Consider the following 25,616-nt stretch of genomic DNA (forward strand, 5'->3'; position numbering starts at 1 on the left):
CATTGACATGACAGAGAAACAGATCCTTCAAACTGCCAACTCTCTACATTAACCTTCTTTTTATTCTCCAATATTCTGATCAAATGCCACGCACCACCCCTCCAACCATTCATTTACTACAACCAGAGGCAATTTACAGTGGCCAATTAACCTACCAAAGCCTCTTGGACAATATTTACTTGTTATTCTCCTGATCTCACTCTAGTAAACAACATATCTCCCAACAATAAAGATCCTTGGTGAAGCGCTGGAAAACGTAAACCACTTGTCATGTTTCAGGAACCACCACTGACGTCAGTGACAAAATTCACCTGTGTAGCAGCACACTCTAGCCAAATGAAGATTAAGACTTCAAACCCAGTACAAAACTCAGGTGTACTAGACAACATTGATGTCTGCTCTATTAGCTTCTGAAACTTGTACTGTTTACTCAGAAATCACTGACAATTGCAGGATAAATAAATCAGTGATACCCTTAATACATTCAGTTAGCTCCAATTGATAGGCCTCATTATTTACTTCATCTGACACCAGATTCCCAAAACTTACACTCTATTCTGAGTTGTGTTACAGGGAGAGATTAACATGTAGAGAGGAAAGGATTCAAAGAGCAACAAACAATCTGCTATAGGATCTCAGTGAGTCCAGCAGCAGCTGTTGAATGAAAGGAATTGGAATTTTCTGGTCGAAACCCTGCACCAGCAAAGGCTTCAAGGTTATTTTCAAAGCCTCCTTGGTATATCTGCACTTACTCCTAAGATTCCCTGGCCTCTAACTACTCCATGTGGCCATGGGATAAACAGGACAGTATCAGAACCTCAAGAATATGTACTGGGTGCACAATGAAGTCCCATGTGAACAACAAAAGAAACACAGCACCTCCTAAATTATCTTCCTACCAACCCAGTCACATCACACATCACCTGGTAATTTTTAGTACCACTTATGAGTCCTACGGTAGCCTCAATGGATTTGTGAAAGGAAAATCATGTCTGACGAATCTTATAGAATTTTTTGAGGATGTAACTAGTAGAGTGGATAGGGGAGAACCAGTGGATGTGGTATATTTGGATTTTCAAAAGGCTTTTGACAAGGTCCCACACAGGAGATTAGTGTGCAAACTTAAAGCACACCGTATTGGGGGTATGGTATTGATGTGGATAGAGAATTGGTTGGCAGACAGGAAGCAAAGAATGGGAATAAACGGGACCTTTTCAGAATGGCAGGCAGTGACTAGTGGGGTACCGCAAGGCTCAGTGCTGGGACCCTAGTTGTTACAATATATATTAATGACTTAGATGAGGGAATTAAATGCAGCATCTCCAAGTTTGCGGATGACACGAAGCTGGGCGGCAGTGTTAGCTGTGAGGAGGATGCTAAGAGGATGCAGGGTGACTTGGATAGGTTAGGTGAGTGGGCAAATTCATGGGAGATGCAATTTAATGTGGATAAATGTGAGGTTATCCACTTTGGTGGCAAGAACAGGAAAACAGATTATTATCTGAAGGGTGGCCAATTAGGAAAAGGGGAGGTGCAACGGGACCTGGGTGTCCTTCTACACCAGTCATTGAAAGTGGGTATGTAGGTACAGCAGGCGGTGAAAAAGGCGAATGGTATGCTGGCATTCATAGCAAGAGGATTCGAGTACAGGAGCAGGGAGGTTCTACTGCAGTTGCACAAGGCCTTGGTGAGACCACACCTGGAGTATTGTGTGTAGTTTTGGTCCCCTAATCTGAGGAAAGACATTCTTGCCATTGAAGGAGTATAAAGAAGGTTCACCAGATTGATTCCTGGGATAGCAGGACTTTCATATGAAGAAAGACTGGATCGACTAGGCTTATACTTGCTGGAATTTAGAAGATTGAGGGGGAATCTTATTGAAACATATAAAATTCTAAAGGGACTGGACAGGCTAGATGCAGGAAGATTGTTCCCGATGTTGGGGAAGTCCAGAACATGGGGTCATAGTTTAAGGATAAAGGGGAAGCCTTTTAGGACCGAAATGAGGAAAAACTTCTTCACACAGAGAGTGGTGAATCTGTGGAATTCTCTGCCACAGGAAACAGTTGAGGCCAGTTCATTGGCTATATTTAAGAGGGAGTTAGATATGGCCCTTGTGGCTAAAGGGATCGGGGGTATGGAGAGAAGGCAGGTACAGGGTTCTGAGTTGAATGATCAGCCATGATCATACTGAATGGCGGTGCAGGCTCGAAGGGCCAAATGGCCTACGCTTGCACCTATTTTCTATGTTTCTCTCAGTCACCTCAGATCACAGAGAACTGAGATGGAAGCAAATAGAAAACTCCTGAATACGGGTCTCAGCCAGAAACATTGACTGTCTACTCTTTTCCATTGAAGCTGCCTAACCCGCTGAGTTCCTCCAGCATTTTGTGTGTTGCTTCGGATTTCCAGCATCTGCAGATTTTCTCATGTTTGTAAATAGAAACGACTTGCATTAATCTGCATATTTCCTTACAATGACAACTTGTAAGCTCTATTATTCCATCGCAGGCGGAACAAAGGCACAAGCTGGGTACTTCTTTACATGTTAGACAAAAACACCCATCAATTATCATTATCACTGGAAATACTTCTTATTTTCTGCGTTTTTCAAGCTGGAAACAGCATATGGTCAAATAATGTTGAGCAATGTGAGACAATAATATCTTAAGTGAAAATTATTTATAAGATTACAGCAAAATAAGAGTAGAGCTTTTGTTGTTTTTTAAAATTTGTTCTGCCATTCCCTCGTCCCCAAAATATCATGTTATCTTGTTCTAGCTAGTTACTGTTTGAAATCGTCATTAGGCAAGTTCCAGATTTCACCCAACTAGCTATCAGTTCAGCGCAAGTCTTGAAAGAAGAATCAGCAAACTAGTCAATGACATCTTAAGAGTTGGAGGAAGTGATAAAACACCACCCTTACCCTGTGCCTGAGTTACTACTCAGCAAATCTACCTGCCTGGATTTATTTATATTCTTTCTTTATTCAAGTTGTTTCTTAGCATTTAGCATTAGCTCCTGCATTGCCAGGAACACCACAAACCTTAGCCCATTTATTGTAATGAAATAAAAGGCACCAAGTCTTCATTGGCATCAGTCTACCTTCATATCCACCATTTTAACCAAATTAAGCTAAGGCAACATAATAATGATGAATATCTGGAACCTTCCATATTAGTATAGCTCACATTTATATCTCTAAATTACTGAAAAACAAAATTTTAAAATAACTAAATTACATTCCTTAAGCATTCTACACAAAAGTAATGCTAACCTGTTTCATTTCCTTCTTTGAGGACAAATTTATTCTGAAGTTCTGATCCAGCTGCTTCAGTGAAAACACCATCTTCATCCACTAAACTGTCCTAAAATAGTGAACAATAATGAAAACATTTGAGATCCAACACAAGAGGAGCAAAAATTGCCTTCAATGGAAATAACCTTGATCAATGAACAAATAGATTTTTGAGTATTCAGGGATAAGGAAATAGATTAAGTAGAGCAGCATGCTAGAGACAAATGATCAATAATAACTTGTTGAATGGTGGAGCAGGTGTGAATTACCTAGAACAGTATCCCTGCTTTTACTTATTATAATCTTTTGTTAGCTGTTTTCCCTAGCAGTGGACCTCATTCACATCCCCGGCTTCTATCTAAAGCTGACACAGATTGCTCACTACCTCAGTCTCTTAACTTGGAGCAGTTTGTTGTTGAGCCTACTAAGGGATCAGCTATACTGGATTGGGTAAGAACATAAGAAATAGGAGCAGGAGTAGGCCATCTGGCCCATCGAGCCTGCCCCGCCATTCAATAAGATCATGGCTGATCTGTTTGTAAACTCAGCTCCATCTACCTGCCTTTTCTCCATAACCTTTAATTCCCTTACTACGTAAAAACCTATCTAACTGTATCTTAAATATATTTAGTGAAGAAGCCTCAACTGCTTCCCTGGGCAGAGAATTCCAGAGATTCACCACTCTCTGGGAAAAACAGTTTCTCTTCACCTCCGTCCTAAATCTTCCCCCCTGAATCTTGAGGCAAACGGTATAATATGTTATGAACCAGAGGTGATTAGGGAGCTTAAGGTTAAGGAACCCTTAGGAAGCAGTGATCACAATATGATTGAGTTCAACTTGAAATTTGATAGGGAGAAAGTAAAGCCTGACTTTGCAGTATTTCAGTGGGGTAAAGGAAATTACAGCGGTATGAGAGAGGAGGGGGCCAAAGTAAATTAGAAGTAGATGCTGGCAGGGATGGCAGCAGAGCAGCAATGGCACAAGTTTGGGAGAAAAATGAGGAAGGTGCAGGATAGATGTATTCCAAAAGCAAAGAAATATTCAAAATGGCAAAATGACAGTAGATATAGGACCACTAGAAAATGAGGTTGGAGAAACAATAATGGGGGACAAGCAGATGGCAGATGATCTAAATGAGTATCTTGCATCAGTCTTCATTGTGGAATGCACTAGCAGTGTGCCAGATGTTGAAGGGTGTGACGGTAGAGAAGTGAGTGCAATTACTATTACAAGGGAGAAGGTGCTCAAAAAGCTGAAAGACCCAAGGATACATAAGTCACCCAGGATAGACAAACTGCACCCTAGGGTTCTGAAAGAGCTAGTTGTAGTAATTCTGGAGGCATTAGTAATGATTATTCAAAAATCATTGGACTCTGGCACGGCACCAGAGGACTGGAAAATTGCAAACGTGACTCCACTCTTTAAGAAAGGGGGAAGTCAGCAGAAAGGAAATTATAGACCAGTTAGCCTGACCTCAGTGGCTGGGAAGATGTTGGAGTCAATTGTTAAGGATGTTATGGAGTACTTGGTGACACAGGACAAGATATGACAAAGTCAGCATGGTTTCCTTAAGGGAAAATCTTGTCCAACGAACCTGTTGGAATTCTTTGAGATGACAAGTAGAATAGATAAAAAGGATGCAGTGGATGTTCTATATTTGGACTTTCAGAAGGTCTTTGACAAGGTGCCACACATGAGGCCGCTTACCAAGTTAAGAGCCCATGGTATTACAGGAAAGTTACTAGCACGGTTAGCGCATTGGCTGTTTGGTAGCAGACAGCTAGCGGGAATAAAAGGATCCTTTTCTGGTTGGCTGCCAGTGACTAGTGGCATTTCCCAGCAGTTGGTGTTGGGACCACTTCTTTTTATGCTGTACAGGAGAATCGGCAAGAAAATAGCAAATGAAATACAATGTTGGAAAAAGCATAGTCATGCATTTTAGTAGTAGAAACAAATGTGCAGAATATTTTCTAAATGGAGAGAAAAACCAAAAATCTGAGCTGCAAAGAGATTTAGGAGTCCTTGTGTAGAACAACCTAAAGGTTAACTTGCAAGTAGAGTCGGTGGTGAGGAAGGCAAGTGCAATGTCAGCATTCATTTCAAGAGGTTTCTAGTACAAATGTGGGCTTTACGCACTGGTGAGGCCTCACCCTGAGTATTGTAAACAGCTTTGGGCTTGTCATCTAAGAAAAGATGAACTAGCTTTGGAAAGAGTTCAGAGAAGGTTCACAAGGGCAATTCTGGGAATGAAAGGGTTATCATACGAGAAACGTTTGACAGCTCTGGGTCTGTACTCGCTGGAATTTAGAAGGATGAGAGGAGATTTACACCTTTTTCAGAAAGGTTCAATAGCAATTATTTATAATATGGTAAGGAAAATAAATCCAGATGTTTCCAATACAATTAAGAATGACTGGGAAAGGGAACTTAAGCTTACCTTACCTATTGAGAAATGGCAAAAAATTTTTCAATTAGTTAATTCTTCCTCTATTTGTGCTAAACATGCGTTGATACAGTTTAAAGTTGTAGGTAGGGCTTATACGTCTAAGGATAAATTAGCTTGTTATTACTCTCATATAAACCCTGTATGTGATAGATGTCATTCAGAGATAGCTTCATTAACTCATATGTTTTGGTCTTGCCCTTTATTGAAGAAATATTGGGATGATATTTTTGATATTATTTCCACTGTTTTGAACATTGATTTACAACCTCATCTTATTACTGCCATTTTTGGTTTACCAATGATTGAAAAACATCATTTGACCCCTTCAGTTTGTCAGATGATCACTTTTGTTACTTTAATGGCTAGAAGATCTATACTATTGAATTGGAAAGAGATTAATCCTCCTACAACATTTCATTGGTTTTCTCAAACTATACCTTGTCTAAATCTAGAAAAAAATTAGAAGTGTTATTTTTGACCCATCTATTAAGTTTGATGAGACTTGGAGACCATTTATTCTATACTTCCACATGATGTAATCTGTCCCTTACCAATCTATCTTGTGATTTCAATATATAGGGAGAGGAGCGGAAGTAGCGACACTATTGATTTTATCTGAGATATCATAATAACCCTTTTCTTTTTTTTCTCCATAGTTTTCTTCAGTTTGGGTAGTTTTCTTATTTAGGGTTTTTTTTCTTTTTTTATGATATTTTATATTTTATGTATACTCTTTCTATATTTTGTTGTTAATCTGTGTGATTTTGGGATGTTTCTAACTATGTGCTACCTGACTGTAAACCGTAATAATTATTATCAATTAACACAATCCCAATAATTATGTACTTTTTTGTATCGTGTTTGTTCTTGAAACTAATAAAAAGATTGAAAAAGAAAGAAAGAAAGAGAGGAGATTCATTGAAATCTTTCAAATGTTGAAAGGCCTAGACATGTGGATGTGGAAAAGATGTTTCCCATGGTTGCCGAGTCTAGGACAAGAGGACACAGCCTCAGGATAGAGGGGCATCCATTTAAAACAAAGATGTGGAGAAATTTCTTTAGACAGAGGGTGGTGAACTTGTGGAATTTATTACCACAGACAGCTGTGAAGGCCAAGTCATTGGGTGTATTTTAAGCAGAGCTTGATTTTTGATTTGGACACAGCATCAAAAGTTACGGGGAAAAGGCTGGAGAGTGGGGCTGAGTTGAGGAGAAAAAAAAGAGGGATCAGCCATGAATGAATGGAAGAGCAGACACAATGGGCCAAATGGCCTAATTCTGCTCCTATGTCATATGGTCTTAACTGAACCAAAAATGAAATGAGCGATAGTTTGAGCACAAAGCACTCGGGTGGGACTCCACACCAGAACTGGATTATTGAAACTACCACCTTCCAGAGACATTTAACTGAAGCCCTATCTGCCCTATTAATGGGGCATAAAAAGTTCAATTACGCTACATTGAACAGCACTGAATAAAGGAAATAATCTGATCCATACAGCTTGGTTATGGGACATTTTCATAAGCAAAGTGACATCATGTTTTCAGCATTTAAAGGAATACTGTTAGTCGTAAGCACTTCAGAATAACCCATGGTTTTGAAAAGTGTGAAAGAAATGCACATCCTTTCTCTCCCTGTTATTGTGCCGTACCAATAACACCCTTTTCCCACCCCTCAATCTTGGAGCAGAATCACATTTCTCTCAATCCTGTCTTCACTGACTAAACATTGAAATAGATCACTGAAGAAGGCATTTGAGTAATATTGCTGTGTCTGTGCCAACATTATTAGCCCTTTTAATAGTGATTGTATTTTATCTGTAACCTACAACAGAGAGTTCATGTTGCGAAGCCACACTATAATCGTCCATTCCATGAGCTGGAGCTGTGTGGACCAATCCTGTGCCTTTCTGCATTGTCACATGGTTAGCAGGCAAAAGTCGAGACTGTCTTCCTGGAATTGTGGGGTGGTTACAAACTCCATCCACTAAATCAGAACCTAAATTCGGAAAAGTTATAGGATTACAAGAAAATGTTAAATACTTTTCATATATATCCTAATATGAAACCATTCCGGCAATTTAATCAGTGTCACATTAAATAATAATATGGACAGTTCAATTCGCCTCCGCATAGCCAAGGATGGGAAATCTCATATACTTAAAACTTTCTACCCAAGTTTACATTTGTAAAATCACGGACTTTATAACTACAGCATTCCCACCTGCAGACCAGGAATAGGGAAAGAAATGAAAAGGACTAAAATGAACAATTTAAACACATATAATATGGAAGCAGTACAATCTCTAGTGACAAAGAAATACAGGAATAATTACTTTAAAATCTTTTACCTTTGACCATCTGAACAATTTCAAACTGTGTTCCCAGAGTAGCTGCCATGGAGTCTATACATTCTGTACCCAAAAGGTAGAGCTCTTCTGTGTTTAAGCACTTCACTAGCGAGTACCTGCATACCAAAAAAAATAGCAAAGTTCTCATTTCAAATATTACAAATCAACTTAGCTTTTGTAATAAAACCAAATCTTAAATTTAACAAAACTAAATCAGTTATTCCAATCACTCTAATAAACTTGTAATTAGAAATACAGAACAAAAATAGAGCAGAGAAAGCATTCAGCAGGTTGAATGTTGAATGGTTAGATGCAGAATTTACAAAAGTATATTAATAAAACTCCATTCAGAATAAAATATTTAACTGCAGTGATCTGAAGAACTCAATTATGTTATTTTCAAGGTTATAGAAGAGAACACAACAACATCAATGCAAGCATTTTCTGTTCTTATTTCAGCTTGCCAGCATCTGTAACTTTTTTAAAAATTTCCACCATGGAACTAGGGGCAATTACAGATCTTCAGTCAATAAGACCAAAAGACATACATAGAACCAGAATTAGGCTATTTTGGCCCATTGAGTCTGCTCTGCCATTCCACCATAGCTGATTTATAATCACTTTCATCCCATACTCCTGCCTTCTCCCCATTACCTTTGACACTCTTACTAATCAAGAACCTATCAACCTCTACTTTAAATATAGCCAATAGCTTGGCCTCCAGGCCACCTGTGCCCATTAATTGCACAGATTCACTATCATCTGACCAAAGTCATTCCTCCTCATCTCTGTTCTAAAAGGATGTCCTTCTTGTCTGAGGCCATGCCCTCTGGCCTTAGACCCCTCCATTATAGGAAACATCCTTTCCACACCCACTCTATCTAGGCCTCTCAATATGTGATAGGTAATTTTTATTAGATCTTTAATATCAATGCACATGAAAAGTTCACTTCACTAAAATTCAGGAACTGTTAAGAGGCTCAGAACTTCAAGTTATCATAAGAAAATTTTAAGTAGTAAGCATTTTGTGCATTAGCACAAACAGCTCAAATACATCCTTTTCTGTGGTACATGGCAATATTTTAGTTGTTATTAAAATTTTACTTTAATCTTGATTTTGCACCTCCTTTAGATCTTTGCCCACAAAAAACTGTAAAGTCAAATTGTTGCTCTCTATTAGAAAATGAGGTTATTAGAAAAGGTCAAGAAATTCAAGATATATTACAGAAAGCTTCAGGCTGGATGAGAGAAATAAAGATAACTGTCCACTTCACTGCAAGACTTAGCTGCATCCATTTTAAGGAAGTTTGTTATCATATTCATGTGATGATTCATAAATATTGGAACTTACTGGGCATTTGGCATGTAACAAACTGCCTGGTTGGCTGGTATGGTCCAAGGTTGGGTTGTCCATATCAGTGCAGAAACAGAGGATGCATTCTCTGAAAGGAAGAATAACTGCTCAGCCTGAACAGTGAAAGGCAAATCAACAGCAGGTGATTTTAAAAATCACCTGAAATTCTTGATATAGGATGCATCATACTAATGGGTAGGTTTTATTCCCCCTCCTGCTGATAATCTAGTATAAGAAAAATATACATAATCAGTACTGTGCCCAAAACAATGCATTTTTGAAAAAATATTGAATGAGGAAGAAGGCACGAACAGGAATCTCTGTACCTTTCCATGTTAGTAAATAAAACAAATAGTAGCTATGGAAATTAGGGTCCTGGAGGAACACTTTCATTTTTACTGTGTACTGTACCAGCAGCTTAAGGTCAAAATGACAATAAACTTGACTTGACTTGGGGAAAAAAAACTCGAGATGGTGATTCGCACTCTGCTTGCAGATAGAAAGAGAAGGTATACGTTCTAAAAATCTGGTAACCACTACTCATCTTCCTTATTTGAACATATATTAAATAAAGTATAAAGTGGTGAGTATCAGTACTTTATGCTACTGTGGATCGTACAGCCATGTTAGGTTTTGACCTTATTCAAATGGCAAGAGTCAACAAGCAATAGGCAGGGAAGGACGCAAAAAAAAGTTTCTCCAACAATTAAACTGCTGAGGTTTTCTCGTTACTAACATCAGTGAGTAGATACAGGAGCCTGAAGACCCAGACTCAGTGTTTCAGAATCAGCTTCTTTTTGCCATTAGATTTCTGAACAGTCTATGAACATACTACCTCATAACTCCTATTTTTGCAGTATTAATTTATTCTGTAATTTATAGTAACTTTATGTCTTTGCACTATGCTATTGCAAAACAATAAATTTCACATCATATAAGACAGATAATAAACCTGGTTCCCAAGTACGTCCATCAAACTTGTATGAATCGTTGGTCTTGCCAATTATTTTCAGCTGCTCAATGACTTATCAAGCCCATGTTCTTGTGTTCAGTAACTTAACAAGCTCCTGTTCTTCAAAGCAAATACAAACAAGCTACCTATAATATGCTAATACTAATACACCCTATCCTCGTTATATGCATCTTCAGACTATGCGGATTCACAGTTATGCGACAAACCGATTTCTACCAACATCTCGTTATATGCATCCAAAATTCACAGTTATGCAAGGAGCACCGCCTTCCCACCAATACAAATCACGTGCGTATGCTTCACGGTCTCACTGTTGGGATGAGAAGCACCGCTTTCCCGCCAATACAAGTCAGGTACGCGCACCTCACAATCTCACTCCTGCCACTCTCGCATTGGTTTTGGCAAGGTGTGGATGCACGATCTTAAACGTCTGTTGGTTTTACCTATGGTGCAGTGATTTTGCGCTTGAAATATTTAACTATGCCTCCTAAGCGTACAATGTCATGTCTTGGGCCATCAGCCGAGTGGCAGAGAACCACTTTAACACTTGAAAAAAAAGTTGGAAATTATAACCAGCGCGGCATCAGCTGAAAGGTAACACAGCTCTGGGACGCTACTGCCAGGAACAGAATCTTGCCTTTAAAGTTCTTTTGTTGCTTGACAATGCACCAGCCCATCCTAAACATTTGGACAGCATTCATCCTAACATAACAGTGCGTTTCCTGCTGCCTAACACAACATCGCTGATTCAACCACTCAACCAAGGTGTGATCCACATTTAAGGCGTTTTTTTTTAACAGCGAACTCTCTCTCAGACGCTGCAAGCAACAGACGATTTTGAAAATCCCAGGAGTTTACCAATGGTGGAAGTTGGAACACTTGGCACAAATGGCAATGGACATGGACCCACATTTAGAACGGAGTCAGCATTTCAGTCGTTCCCTGCCATCAATCCTTCTTCCCTACAAGCAAATTTAAAACAAAATGCTGCCAAGCAAACAACCCTCACCATTTTATGTAAATTGCTGTAATCTTCTGCTGCCGGCAGTTCTAAGAGTTCTGTGAGTCTTTCTTCACCCGTTGCTGTGCTTGATATTATCCTGACTACCACAACCATCCACCTTATCCGTGTAAAGCTGCCCGACACCACAACAACCACTCATCTCCCGGAGCGAACACACCTGCCACCGTTGGTGAGTACTGTACACCCTCAGATGTTAACTTTCTATGATTTATTACATTGAATATTACCTTAAATTCATTAAATATAATATAAATGTGGTCTTGTAGTACTGTTTTTGTGTCGTATTGGTATAAAAATGTGAATAAATTACAGATAAAACATATTTAGGAAGCCCTCTGGAATGCATCCCTATTTTCTCCATTTAAATAATTATTCACATTATGCGATTTCACATTATGAGTCAACTTCGAGGAACGCATCCCCCGCATATAATGATAGATTGTATATCATTGGTAGCCTGATGTTACTTGCATTAGTAAACACTGAACATATTATCACACATCCCACAAATGCAGTTATGCAATAGTGACCTTCCCTTCCACCTATTTTTGTCTCCATCAAGAACTAACACTGTGGTGTTTCATAAAGTCACACCACCACGCCGACCTAAATCAAAGTTTAAAATTAAAACTTCAATTCTCTAACACATTCCATACCTGTTGCAGAAGTCAATTTGGAAGGAGTATTTAAGAGAGGAAACTTGACATACACTGATCGGCTAACATGCTGTTGATTGTATTCAAGCTCAGCTTCGGCCAAAGCTGTCCTACACAGATAAATGACAAATTTCATTAACTCATTACTTCAATATTACTTCAATTTCAAACTGAACTCCAAAGAAATAAGTTACAAACCTTGTGGAAGGTGACCAGAATACAGGTTTATAGTCTCGATAAACAAAGCCCTTAAGGAAAGAAGCAAAATAAATCTTGTGAATTTTATCACACATTGGGCAATATTTGAAACCTTCAAGAACAGTAATACCTTGTCAAACATTTGGTGGAAAATTTCTAATTGCTTGGCTTCATATTGCTTGTCAAAAGTGTAATAACAATTGTCCCAATCTGCCATCACACCCCATCGGATGAATGCCGCACGTTGGCGTTCAATTGTTCTTTCTGCAAATTCTCTGGCTGCAAGATAAAATTTGTATAAAGATTTTCTGAGGAACAAGGAGTAAATGCAAGTACATGTGTGAACAGTGATAAGGACAAGATGGAGAGAGCATGGACCTCTCTGTACAGGTTCAAAATAATAGTGTCTTAAGCTGCAATCTGATCATTGCTGCAAGTTTATGTCTACTTTACAAAGATGAAGTTGCACTGGCCAGCTTCTGTTCAAGCGTCCAACATGTATTTAAATAATGAAGGTTATTACTGGAAATTAAAATGCAATGGCATTGCTTTTGTCAATTGGCTTTAAATTTACAGTTTACAACCAGTTTACAATTTTACACCGTTACAATTCGTAAATCTTGCATAAAACAGGTCAAGCAGTTGTCACATATTCCTTGGTAGCTGAGGAGTTGTTCACAATTTAGAAATAATTCATGGACCAGATTACCTACATACTAGAATGGATTCTCTGATCATGATCTTCCAAAATTCTATATTTTCTAGAATCACTGACCTGTTACACCAACAGTTGAGAAACTGGGAAAATGCTCCTCTCTTTTATAAATGACATGAAATCAGAAAACTTTGAAAATAATGACGAATCTTCATATTTTTAAGAAAATGAAATATTTTTGACTAATTTACTGGTGTTCTTTGAGAAAATATCAAAGTAAACAACGTGGAACCAGTGGATATACGTATTGGGTTTTTAATACGGTCTCAAGCAGGAGCTGGCTGAACAAAGGGACTACATACAAATTGGTGTATCTTGCGAGTTGGATCCTTCTCAAGATGGCAGGCAGGACGTAACTAGTGTGATGCCACAGGGAGTTGTACGGACTAATAACCTGTCTGAGATCATCTAGGCTGTCGCTTGTCATTGATAGGAAACCAAATGGAAATGTAAACAGTAACGAGGACACAATGAAGCTTCCAGTGGATATAGACATGCTGAATGAGTGATCAACAACATGGCAGATAGAGTACAAAGTGCACAATGATGTTGTTCACACAGGGGAAAAAAAAGGAAGCAAAGCTGGGCATTTTCTAAAATGGTGAGAGACTGAAAAATGTTGAAGTTTAAAGGGATTGGGGTGTCTTCTTTACAATTTATTAAAATCTAACTTACCGATGCGAAAAATAATTATAATGACAAATGATTAGTCGGTGGAGAACTTGAGTACAGAGTCCTACTGAAACTTGTATACAGCCACAGTACAAATGCACCTGGAATATTGTGTAGTTTTGGTCCCTTCATCTGGAAAACTTATTTGCTATAGTGAGCATAATATGCAATTATCTTTAAAAATTTGACACATGTACATCAAAACGTACAGGGAAATGCATTCATGTGTCAAATAAAATCAGTGCGGATTGTGCTGGGCAGCCGATAAGTATCATCGCGCTTCTGGCACCAACAGAGCATGCTCCCAACTCAGTAATCTAACTGTACATCTTTGGATATGGGAAGAAACTGGAGCACCTGGAGGAAACTCACTTGGTCTTGGGGAGAATATACATACTCCTTATTGACAGTGGCAGGTACCAAACCCCAATCTTACAGCTGGCACTATAAAGGATTGGAGCGTTGTGATAACTGCTATAACTCCATACCATGAAGAAAACTCTTCAATCAGAGGTTGCTGAAATTGTTGAATTCTCTACCCAAAAGTACAGTGAAAGATTACATTAGAATTTAAGTAAAGATTTCTAAATATCTAAATCATCAAGGAGATGAGGGAAAAGGATGCAAAATAATACTGAAGTAGGTCAGTCATGAGCTTTTCCTTCTAAAAGAAAACTTCTATCAGTTTACCCTCATAAAAGCTGCCTGAAAGAACATTGTATTCCTTCCTAGTCCAAGCACGTCTTCCACATTTCAGCAATGCACAACAGGCATATTCTACCATATTGATTTATACAAATAGTCTTCCCTGTATCATCATCCCTGATGAAGGTGGCAGACTTTTTAAATCAAAACATCAGTTATAAGCGATACCTCTGCCTGTATGGAAGCTCAAAAAGGGTTTATTTGTTATTCGTCTTCCCTGTAGTTCAACAATATTTATGTAACGCAAATCAGCAAAATGGGTCCATCACAAATCATCAACCTTAGAGAATGATAATTAAGGAACAAAATCAGAATCAAAATACTGCTGAAACTAGGTTTGTGTGCATCCTTGAGAAAACCAGTGGTCCTGACTCTCAATGACTTACGCAGACAACAGAAGCAGTCAGCTTTCACACAAGTACAAAATATTAGAATAGCCTGCTCTCACTAATCGAACGACAGGAAGGGATCCGTGCCTTGAGAAGGAAAATAAGACTAAACAATACACATCGAAGTCGTGTTTTAAAAGAAATTTCTACAGTTCTTTGAACTTCATGCTAAAAGTAACAATGATTTCCTTTAAACAAACAAAGTGATTTGAATGGTCACAAATTTATAGGGAACAAATTCAAAAATCTCCAAACTAAACACAGATAGAAGGTAGTTTTACATTATACAGTGAAACCCTGTAATCTGGCATGTTCAGGGCTTTGGGGGAGCTGAGGCTGACAAATTTCTCAGACTACTGGATGCAGCTCCTATTAATGCCCAAACAGATTTTAAGTCAATGTATTTAAAAGATGACATGTTTCAGCAGGGCAGGCAGATTTAAAGAGTGTGGGGGAAATGGTGCCCAAGTGAATTTCAAAGGACCACAATAATCAGAGCCTAGGTGAGCTTAAAAATTAGTGCTGGAAGCAAACTCACCAAGGCCCAGTTCCTGCACTCTTTTTACAGTCATTGTTCTGAAACTCCTTTCAAACTTACAAGGGCACAAAGGCCCATGGGGAAAAGTCTCCAGTGACATAGTTATCATATCTTTAAACAAATTACCTTTTTGCCTGATCTCAATAGGAGAGAGTGCTTTGGCTTGTTCACCACATTCGGCCAACGCTTTGAGCTCAATAGGTAACCCGTGACAATCCCATCCTGGTACAAAATGAACTTTATAACCTCTCATCATATGAAATCTATTAGTGATATCCTTTAGTATCTGTAGTTTGGGAAATAAAGTGACAGGTCAAAAATACAATGAAACAACTTGGCTTCATTTTCAAAATGGTTCACTTGAAAGTTCACACTATCAAGCTCAATAAGGATTCAAAATACATTTATTATCCAAGTACGTGTGCAGTATACAGTCCTGACATTCCTCTTCCCACAGACAGCCACAAAACAACAAAAAAAACATGGAACCCGTTTCAATTATATTCAAGGTATATTCAGTTCAGTTTTATCTCGCTCTGTGCATCACTAAAAGTATCCATTTGCTCAAAAGAAATACTGTGTAAAATATATAAAGGCAGCTTCAGAAAACAGGAACTTACTTTATTTAAGGCATGACCAACATGAGGATCCCCATTAGCATAAGGTGGTCCATCATGGACACAAAAATCCTTTCCTTTTCTATTTCTTTGCCAAGCATATAGCTCTGAAAATCCACATTCCTGTAAACATTCAATAAATGCATTAAAATGTCAATACCTTATTGGTTCATGTCAACTTACTACACTTAAAACCGAACGGTTCAAAATGAGGGGAAGGATTTCTACAGTGACTAAAACCACGCAATCAGCTAAACAGGCAGCATATAATAGAAAACAAGTGTCAAGATTATTTTCTTCATCTCATGTGGGTTAGGGGGCAACAGAAACTCAAATATCACACAGATATAAGGTAAGTCCTTAAAATAATAACCTATCCCTTGTAAATACCTCTTTCTGTTTCCCAATTAGTACTTCTCCTACATTGTCATTTTTTCTTGTACTCCTCTGCGATGTCAAATACGCCAATTCGTGACAATATTCAAACATTTTAGCAGCCTCGAATTTCATCCGCAGATAACAAAGTTACCAACATCTCAATTTCCCTTTGAATGTATGATGACAGTATGGCACATCTACCCTCAATCTCTATTGCTTGTCCTTGACAACCCAGCCCTGAAATAGCATCCACAAGTATGAGACCAGTCTGAACATCATGCCCAACACATATACGAGACGTAGAAAGTTTTTGATCTGTCTTGACGAACCAGCTACTAAGGGATGGCAGAGGGATCGAGCAGATTGGACGGAGAAGGGGCAGGGAGAGAGGAGACTAAGGAGGGAGACAAATGGGAAGGACCAAGGTAATAACTGTGGGTAGACCTGTGTGGGGAATAAGAAAATAAGGAGAAGAGGCGTGGAAGAGAAGGAACGCGGGGAGGAGGAATGTGCTGTCACTATTGACTGCTTTTCATTTTGCATCACTACCGTACCCGCTGGATCTGCAGCTCCTTCTCCGGTAGCTCTCTCCCGCTCAGCCTCATGGGGAAGTCGGTGCGAGGCAGCAGCACCGTCTCCCTGAACTTGTTCTGCCTCCGGTCCTCCTGCAAACTCCTGCTGGAGACCCGTACCCTGCACCGGGCGGCGGCAGCGGCCCGCAATTTGCCCGCCAGCATTGTGTGGCTGCAGCGGCACCTCAGCATTGAGAACATGGTTTTGCCTGGCTGTCAGCCGCCACAGCCCAGCCCAGCCCAGCCCGAGTGCCGAGCAGGGTAACGCCGTCCACCTGCCCTCCCTTTCCCGGGGACTCTGGGTAACACCGAGTGCGCCACGGCGGCCGTACGGGCTCAAACTCGGATTTCAAAACCGTAACTGCTTTGGACTTGCCATTGACATATCGGCACGAGAAAGTGGACTCTGCAAAGATACTTCCAAAGCAAACTGAATTTGTAAATGGAGACACAATTTAGATGAAGGCTCTCGACCCGAAAAGTTAGACTTGTCCATTTCCCTCCATAGATTCTAACTGACGCTTCAGCTTTTTGTTGTTTCTGAATACCTTCAGCTGTACGTGTGTTGCTGAACTTGTAAATATGGCAATGAGCAATGTCCCAGCTGTAGAATATGTTGCATCTTCTATCGATATCCCCAGTGCTCTTAAAAATGCACTGCTCTGAAATCTTAAGCATTGGCGCTCACCTTCCCAAATTTCCGAATTTGCCCGACATAGGAAATAGCTGTTTTCATCGGTACTCCAGATGTGATTTCATCAATGCCCTATAGAACTGAATCCCTATCAGAATCAAGTTTTAAATCACTGACATATACCATAAAATTTGTCTTGCTGTAGTGGGGTAGTGCAAGACAAAAATTACCATGTTACAAAAATGAGTAAATAGTGCAAAAGAAGAATAACGTAGTTTTCATGGGTTCGTGAGCCGCTCAGAAATCTGATGGTGGAGGGAAAGAAGCTGCTCCTAAAATTTTGAGGGTGGGTCCTCAGGCTTATTTACCTCTGATGGTAGTAATGAGAAGAGGGCATGCTCTGAATTGTGAGGGTCCTTAACAACACATCCCACCTTCATGAAGCATCTCCCCTTGAAGTATATCCCTGATGGTGGGGAGGGTTGTGCCTGAGGTGGAGCCGGCTGAATGCAGTCTCTTTCAGTTCTGTGCATTGCGGCTTCCATTGAAGGTGGTGATGCAACCAGTCAGAATGCTCTCCACCATACAGCTGTAGGAATTTGCAAGAGTCTTTGGTGACATACTAAATCTCCTCAATCTGCTAATGAAGTAGAGCCTCTGACGTGTCTTCTTTATCATTGCACTGATCTGTTGGGCCCAAGATAGTTCCTCTGAGACGTTGGCACCCAGGAACATGAAGCTGTTCACCCTTACCATCACTAGACCCCCAATGAGGACTCCTGTGGTGATCTCCCAACTTCACCACTCTGAAGTCCACAGTCAATTTCTTGGTCTTGATGCCGTTGATTCAGATAATTCAATTTTTAAAAATACTGTATTCCAATTTTGAAACAACCTCCCAGATTATGTAGTTCTCCAATACTAATCTAGCATCTGTTCCTGTGAGATGGCTGAACTGCAAATATAAAAATCAATTCAGCAATGGCTTATTTGCAAATATGCACAAAATAAATAATAGATATATAAGAGAAACTTATCCAGCCAATAGAATTGTAACGAAATTGGCTGTTCATCCAAAGTATATTGTTTCCTTCCCTTACCAATAATGTACTATTTCAGCAGGAGACTTTTGTCAATTTATGGACATGCATCCTTTTAAAAACAAAGTTGATAAATTATGTTAAACCAAATTAACTTTATCTATCACCACAAACTAGCTTTACACAAAATAGTTATATAGCAACTAGTTTATTGCAAATGTGTACTTTGAAAATGTCATCAAATCTGTATTTAAACTGTGTTATTTTTCCTTTCGCTACAATTTTTAGGTTTCTATACATGCTCGGTAAACAGGAGATTATGAAGGATTTAATGAATAATATGGTAAACAGTGATGGTAAGGGTAATAATATGTGTTCCCCATATTTTTACACTATTTTCAAAAATTGAAGCTAGTATTTATACTAAATTGAAATCAGCCAGTTTAAGAAAGACATACGCTCTTGGAAAGAAAATTGAAATGATCCTCACTTGTCCATCCATTGAGATGTTCCCACAACCAATTACCTCACTTTAAGGACTCTTTATCTTGTTATTTATTGTTCTCGTTATTTTTTGCTGTTAATTTATATTTGCATTTGCGCAGTTTGTTTTCTTCTGCACTTTAGTTGATCTTGAATTGATCCTGTTATAGTTACTATTGTATAGCTTGCCTGAGTATGGCCCAGGAGAAGGTCCTATATGGCGACATATGTGTACTTTAATAATAAAATCTACTTAGAACTTTGAACTTATTTATAATCTTTCTTCGTTTAGAAGTCACGTTGTCTCCACACAGTCATTTTCAATTAAAAAGCAAGTTGTGGTATTTGGATCGCCTGGAGTACATTGTGAGATTTCAAGTTTAGTTGCCAGGGGACGGTGATTTATTTGGTGGTCATTAAATGTACAGCAGATCGACAGCGGCTCTGTCCTAGGGGCGCCAACCTGTCAATCAAAGTAAGTGGGCTGGGTCTGGGCACGCATGCGTGCTCTGTAGTTCCCCAAGCGAGAGGTGACTGTTTGGCCAGGACCCCTTATTTTTCTGCTTTTTGTTGACAATGTCTACGAACCCGGCATTTTTAATGAGGCTGCTGGCTTCGTCCTTCGCAATCGCCGAGAAAGCGCAGACTATCATCCACCAAGTGCTGTCCGGAGGGAACCTGAACATAGTGGAAAAGGTGAGTGGTTGGCAGAGGCGGGCCAGGTCCGTGAGCCAGTAGGGTTGATCGGTAACATCTGAGGGGAATAATGCTCATAGTGACTTTCGGCAAGGTATACATCTCTAGAGTTAGAAAATATGTGATAGCATTGCACCAGTGGTAGTTTTATTACTTCAAATAAGTAATCACTTTTTGTATATATTCCATATCGTAAAAGTGGCAGGCAGGCAAATCCAGGGCAAAAATCAAAAAGGGCCACTTTTCAACATAATTGTATAAGGGCTAAGAATGTTGTAAAAGCAAGTCTGAAGGCTTTGTGTGTCAATGCAAGGAGCATTCGTAACAAGGTCGATGAATTGAATGTGCAGATAGTTATTAATGAATATGAAATAGTTGGGATCACAGAGACATGGCTCCAAGGTGACCAAACATTCAGGGATATTCGATATTCAGGAGGGATAGACATGAAAGAAAAGGAGGTGGGGTAGCGTTGCTGGTTAGAGAGGAGATTAACGCAATAGAAAGGAAGGACATTAGCCTGGAGGATGTGGAATCGATATGGGTAGAGCTGCATAACACTAAGGGGCAGAAAACGCTGGTGGGAGTTGTGTACAGGCCACCTAACAGTAGTAGTGAGGTTGGGGATGGCATTAAACAGGAAATTAGAAATGCATGCAATAAAGGAACAGCAGTTATAATGAGTGACTTCAATCTACATATTTAGATTGGGTGAACCAAATTGGTAAGGGTGCTGAGGGAAAGGATTTCTTAGAATATATGCGGGATGGTTTTCTGAACCAACATGTCGAGGAACCAACTAGAGAGCAGGCCATTCTAGACTGGGTATTGAGCAATGAGGAAGGATTAGTTAGCAATCTTGTCGTGCGAGGCCCCTTGGGTAAGAGTGACCATAATAAGGTGGAATTCTTCATTAAGATGGAGAGTGATGCAGTTAATTCAGAAACAAAGGTTCTGAACTTAAAGAAGGGTAACTTTGAAGGTATGAGATATGAATTAGCTAAGATAGACTGGCAAATGATACTTAAAGGGTTGACGGTGGATATGCAATGGCAAGCATTTAAAGATCGCATGGATGAACTACAACAATTGTTCATCCCAGTTTGGCAAAAAAATAAACCAGGGAAGGTAGTGCACCCGTGGCTGACAAGGGAAATTAAGGATAGTATCAATTCCAAGAAGAAACATACAAATTAGCCAGAAAAAGTGGCTCACCTGAGGACTGGGAGAAATTCAGAGTCCAGCAGAGGAGGACAAAGGGCTTAATTAGGAAAGGGAAAAAAGATTATGAGAGAAAGCTGGCAGGGATCATAAAAACTGACTGTAAAAGCTTTTATAGATATGTGAAAAGAAAAAGATTGGTTAAGACAAATGTAGGTCCCTTACAGTCAGAAACAGGTGAATTGATCATGGGGAACAAGGGCAGGGCAAACCAATTGAATAACTATTTTGGTTCTGTCTTCACTAAGGAAGACATAGATAATCTTCCGGAAATAGTAGGGGACCGAGGGTTGAGTGAGATGGAGGAACTGAGGGAGGTACATGTCAGTAGGGAAGTGGTGTTAGGTAAATTGAAGGAATTAAAGGCAGATAAATCCCCAGGGCCAGATGATCTACATCCCAGAGTGCTTAAGGAAGTAGCCCAAGAAATAGTGGATGCATTAGTGATAATTTTTCGAAACTATTTAGATTCTGGATTAATTCCTGAGGATTGGAGGGTGGCTAATGTAACCCTGCTTTTTTAAAAAAAGATTGAGAGAGAAACGGGAATAATAGACTGGTCAGCCTGACATCAGTGGTGGGGAAAATGCTAGAGTCAGTTACCAAAGATGTGATAACAGCACGTTTGGAACTCAGTGAAATCATCGGACAAAGTCAGCATGGATTTGTGAAAGGAAAATCATGTCTGACAAATCTTACAGAATTTTTTGAGGATGTAACTTGTAGAGTGGATAGGGGAGAACCAGTGGATGTGGTATATTTGGATTTTCAAAAGGCTTTTGACAAGGTCCCACACAGGAGGTTAGTGTGCAAACTTAAAGCACACGGTATTGGGGGTATGGTATTGATGTGGATAGAGAATTGGTTGACAGACAGGAAGCAAAGAGTGGGAATAAACGGGACCTTTTCCGAATGGCAGGCGGTGACTAGTGGGGTACCGCAAGGCTCAGTGCTGGGACCCCAGTTGTTTACAATATATATAACTGACTTAGACGAGGGAATTCAATGCAGCATCTCCAAGTTTGCGGATGACACGAAGCTGGGCGGCAGTGTTAGCTTTGAGGCGGATGCTAAGAGGATGCAGGGTGACTTGGACAGGTTAGGAGAGTGGGCAAATTCATGGCAGTTGCAATTTAATGTGGATAAATGTGAGGTTATCCACTTTGGTGGCAAGAACAGGAAAACAGATTATTATCTGAATGGTGGCCAATTAGGAAAAGGGGAGGTGCAACGAGACCTGGGTGTCATTGTACACCAGTCATTGAAAGTGGGCATGCAGGTACAGCAGGCGGTGAAAATGGCGAATGGTATGCTGGCATTCATAGCAAGAGGATTCGAGTACAGGAGCAGGGAGGTTCTACTGCAGTTGTACAAGGCCTTGGTGAGACCACACCTGGAGTATTGTGTGCAGTTTTGGTCCCCTAATCTGAGGAAAGACATTCTTGCCATAGAGGGAGTACAAAGAAGGTTCACCAGATTGATTCCTGGGATGGCAGGACTTTTATATGAAGAAAGTCTGGATCGACTAGGCTTATACTCACTGCAATTTAGAAGATTGAGGGGGGATTTTATTAAAACGTATAAAATTCTAAAGGGATTGGACAGGCTAGATGCAGGAAGTTTGTTCCCAATGTTAGGGCAGTCCAGAACGAGGGGTCACAGTTTACGGATAAAGGGAAAGCCTTTTAGGACCGAGATGAGAAAAAACTTCTTCACACAGAGAGTGGTGAATCTGTGGAATTCTCTGCCACAGGAAACAGTTGGCTATATTTAAGAGGGAGTTAGATATGGCCCTTGTAGCTAAAGGGATTGTGGGTATGGAGAGAAGGCAGGTACAGGGTTCTGAGTTGGATGATCAGCCTTGATCATACTGAATAGCGGTGCAGGCTCGAAGGGCCGAATGGCCTGCTCCTGCACCTATTTTCTATGTTTCTATATTAACATCAATACAGCCAGAAAATGTTCCCCCCCCCCGGTAAAAAACCTCATTTGGGGAGATTTCTGGAATCTTATCAATGTCATGATATTTTCCATATTGTTGTATCAAATCGAAACAATCTTAAGCACTTACAGTACAATAATTCAAATGTGGGGTTCTACACGGCCATAACCTAGACCCCATTTGGTTATAAAATGAATATATTTAATCAAAGACTGCTTTCCATACTTTGTTTTCCATACTTTCATAACCTATTAATAATCATAATAATTTTCCAAGTCTTCCACATCTTCATCTGAACCTTCCACACTCTCTGAGGTAGATGCCTGGTTCTCACAGTCTGCCAGTCTACACATGTTAGTACACCTGAGGCCATTTGCAACACACACACATCTTGGGAGTGATCATTTTATTGGACAGCTACAGGCCAGTAGATCCAGGATGGCATCGGGTGCTGGCTGGCCTTCCATCCAGTGCACCACCAACTGTTCAGCTTCCTCTTCTCTCTCCATCTTCCATCCTCTGCCCACAGGGCTTGGCACTTGTGGGTGCTTCTCCAAATATCTTCTCTATATTACCAGCCTGGTAGTTGGTTCGCTGTGCATGTTTTGTTAAGCAGTCCTTGCATGGTAGGAGTTGATGACTTTCGATTTCACCTTTTTTGGCACAGAAAAGATGATACCTGAGCTCATTGACCTTGGTGGTCGATGCTTTTGGGCATACAGGAGACATGTAAATGCCTCCTGTTTGTCCATCAGTTCTGGGGAGAGGTCCCATTCCTGACCCAACTCTAAGAATGTGTCCTGAGTTTCCCTATTGCTGGTCAGAAGTTTTAGGGCACTCATCTTCCCTTTGCCTGCAAAAGTGCTTACAGTGTCACATCCTGTATATGCGTGCAACCCGATGAGAGCCCTACAAACCTCTATGCCAACAGTGGCAGCAACCTTCCTGATGTTTACAAGCCTTGTACAGGTTCTAGTACCACACTTCTGGAACAATGGGGCCTCAATCTTGTCACAAAATGCTAAAGACATGATAAAGACATCTGCGTCTTCTGAGCAGATCACTACAGATTAGTATCCCTCTCTTGTGGCATAGTCAGCATGGAGAAGTAGGCAGCCATCTGCTGCTTCTTGTTGACATTGAAGAGCTGACACCTCACTGTCTTGAGATGTGATTCTGTAACATTTGTCATTCACAGTTGCATACAAGATCTTCTCCCGTAGCTTTGCTCTGTACTCTGCCTTCCTCCATTCATGGACTATGAAGCTAATGAGACTATTTTTGTTACTGACGTTGGTCAGGAAGCTCCACCACTGCCTCACCATCTGTGTGCCTGTGATACCTTGCAACTCATGACCAGTCCCCTCACCATGTAGAGATCTTTCACTATTTTTGATAGAGTTCTCCTTGTATGTGTCGAACATATCTATTCTGCTACAATGACTGCCTTCCCTCAGAGCCATACCCAGAACTGTTGTGGCAACATCTCTGAAAGTAACTTGGTCACCTTTCACTCTTTGGACAAGTGGAACTGCTCTTCTACTGCTACATTTTTCTGCAAGGTTGTGGATAAAGTAGCTTTATTTGTCTTTCTCAGCAATCCTTCTGGTGTGGACAGGGCCTGATTTGTGATGAAGTCTGATCTATGATCTTGTCGAAATTGGCTTGCTTGGCCCTCCAAACTTTGAGTTCGTTCTGTAGAGTTTGATTTTCCAAGACAACATCCCTTAATGATACAGTTTCAGGAACCAGAAACAATTTTCCTTTGTCATCTGGAAATATATCTACTGAATTGCCCAGCTCTGATTCCAGTTTTCTACAAATGTGCTTCCTTGGAGAATCTTGCAGGAGAGTAACTCCACCAGATAGCATGAAAGATTGGAGTTTCGTGACTAAAGAAGTGACTTGTACAATCATCTTGTTGGGTATGATATCAGTTCTGATATAGTTGAAAAGGTCATTATAGGCTTCCCAATTCAATCCTTTTATACAGTTCATCATCATTCTCTTTGTACTCAGGTTCCTTTTTCTTGATTCTGGTGTAATCCTTATAGCATGAGACATGATTGTGGGCCTCTGCAGCAACTATGTCTCTGCTTGTTACTGCTAGAATCTTTTCATCTTCCTTTTGGGTTGCACATTCCTGTAGTGTTTGATCAGCTCTGAGTTGTACAGCTTGTGTAAGCTTTTCATGTGACTTGGAGCCCTTCAGAAATCTCACCTTATTACAAGAAATGGAGATTTGATCATACACCCTTGCTTCTGATGAAGATCTCCTACTTGGCCTTTTTGATGTACAGGAATTCTGAGCAGCTTCATCAGTAATGCTTTCCGTGGCTTTCCTTTTCAGAGTCTCTAAGTCTCTCTTCATGGTGAAGAGGCTTTGGCATTTTCGCTGATAGTAGATTCTTGGGATGACTTTTTCTCCAAGTTCTTTAGGAACGTCTAAAATAGGGGCACAGTTTCTCATTTTGGCTGCTTCAAGTAATGTTTTCCAGGATTCATAGTCCTGTGGACTAACTAAATAGTCATCATCTTCTTTTGATGTTTTCCGGTGTATGATACACTGCTTCTTAATAGATTCTTTGTGCTTATGGCTCTGTATTCTGAAGCAAAGAAGCAAAGTGATTCAGCTACTCCAGATCTAAGTCTATTCCACTCTTCTCTCTCCTGTGTTGTGAAGGACTATCCCACCACCACAGTACCTGAAACA

General features: G+C 40.0%; 2 protein-coding genes across 2 annotated transcripts in view; one reads left to right on the plus strand and one right to left on the minus strand.

Annotated features, from left to right (window-relative positions):
* iars2 (isoleucyl-tRNA synthetase 2, mitochondrial) overlaps positions 1-17,172 on the minus strand; it is a 108,292-nt gene extending 91,120 nt beyond the window's left edge. Inside the window, exons 1-10 of the mRNA XM_063055745.1 lie at positions 16,870-17,172; positions 15,941-16,060; positions 15,447-15,606; positions 12,432-12,580; positions 12,302-12,351; positions 12,104-12,213; positions 9,448-9,538; positions 8,097-8,212; positions 7,575-7,744; positions 3,278-3,368 (exon numbers count right to left, since the gene is read on the minus strand). Of these exons, the coding sequence (XP_062911815.1) occupies positions 3,278-3,368; positions 7,575-7,744; positions 8,097-8,212; positions 9,448-9,538; positions 12,104-12,213; positions 12,302-12,351; positions 12,432-12,580; positions 15,447-15,606; positions 15,941-16,060; positions 16,870-17,088 (1,276 nt within the window). The 5' untranslated portion in view covers positions 17,089-17,172. The remainder of the gene's footprint in view (positions 1-3,277; positions 3,369-7,574; positions 7,745-8,096; positions 8,213-9,447; positions 9,539-12,103; positions 12,214-12,301; positions 12,352-12,431; positions 12,581-15,446; positions 15,607-15,940; positions 16,061-16,869) is intronic.
* A 2,367-nt stretch (positions 17,173-19,539) lies between these two features.
* The window catches only part of bpnt1 (bisphosphate nucleotidase 1), a 35,065-nt gene continuing 28,988 nt past the window's right edge, over positions 19,540-25,616 (plus strand). The window contains exon 1 of the mRNA XM_063055036.1: positions 19,540-19,740. Within this exon, the coding sequence (XP_062911106.1) occupies positions 19,621-19,740 (120 nt within the window). The 5' untranslated portion in view covers positions 19,540-19,620. The remainder of the gene's footprint in view (positions 19,741-25,616) is intronic.

This window comes from Mobula hypostoma, chromosome 8 (genome assembly GCF_963921235.1).
Source record: "Mobula hypostoma chromosome 8, sMobHyp1.1, whole genome shotgun sequence".
Taxonomy (NCBI): Eukaryota; Metazoa; Chordata; class Chondrichthyes; order Myliobatiformes; family Myliobatidae; genus Mobula; species Mobula hypostoma.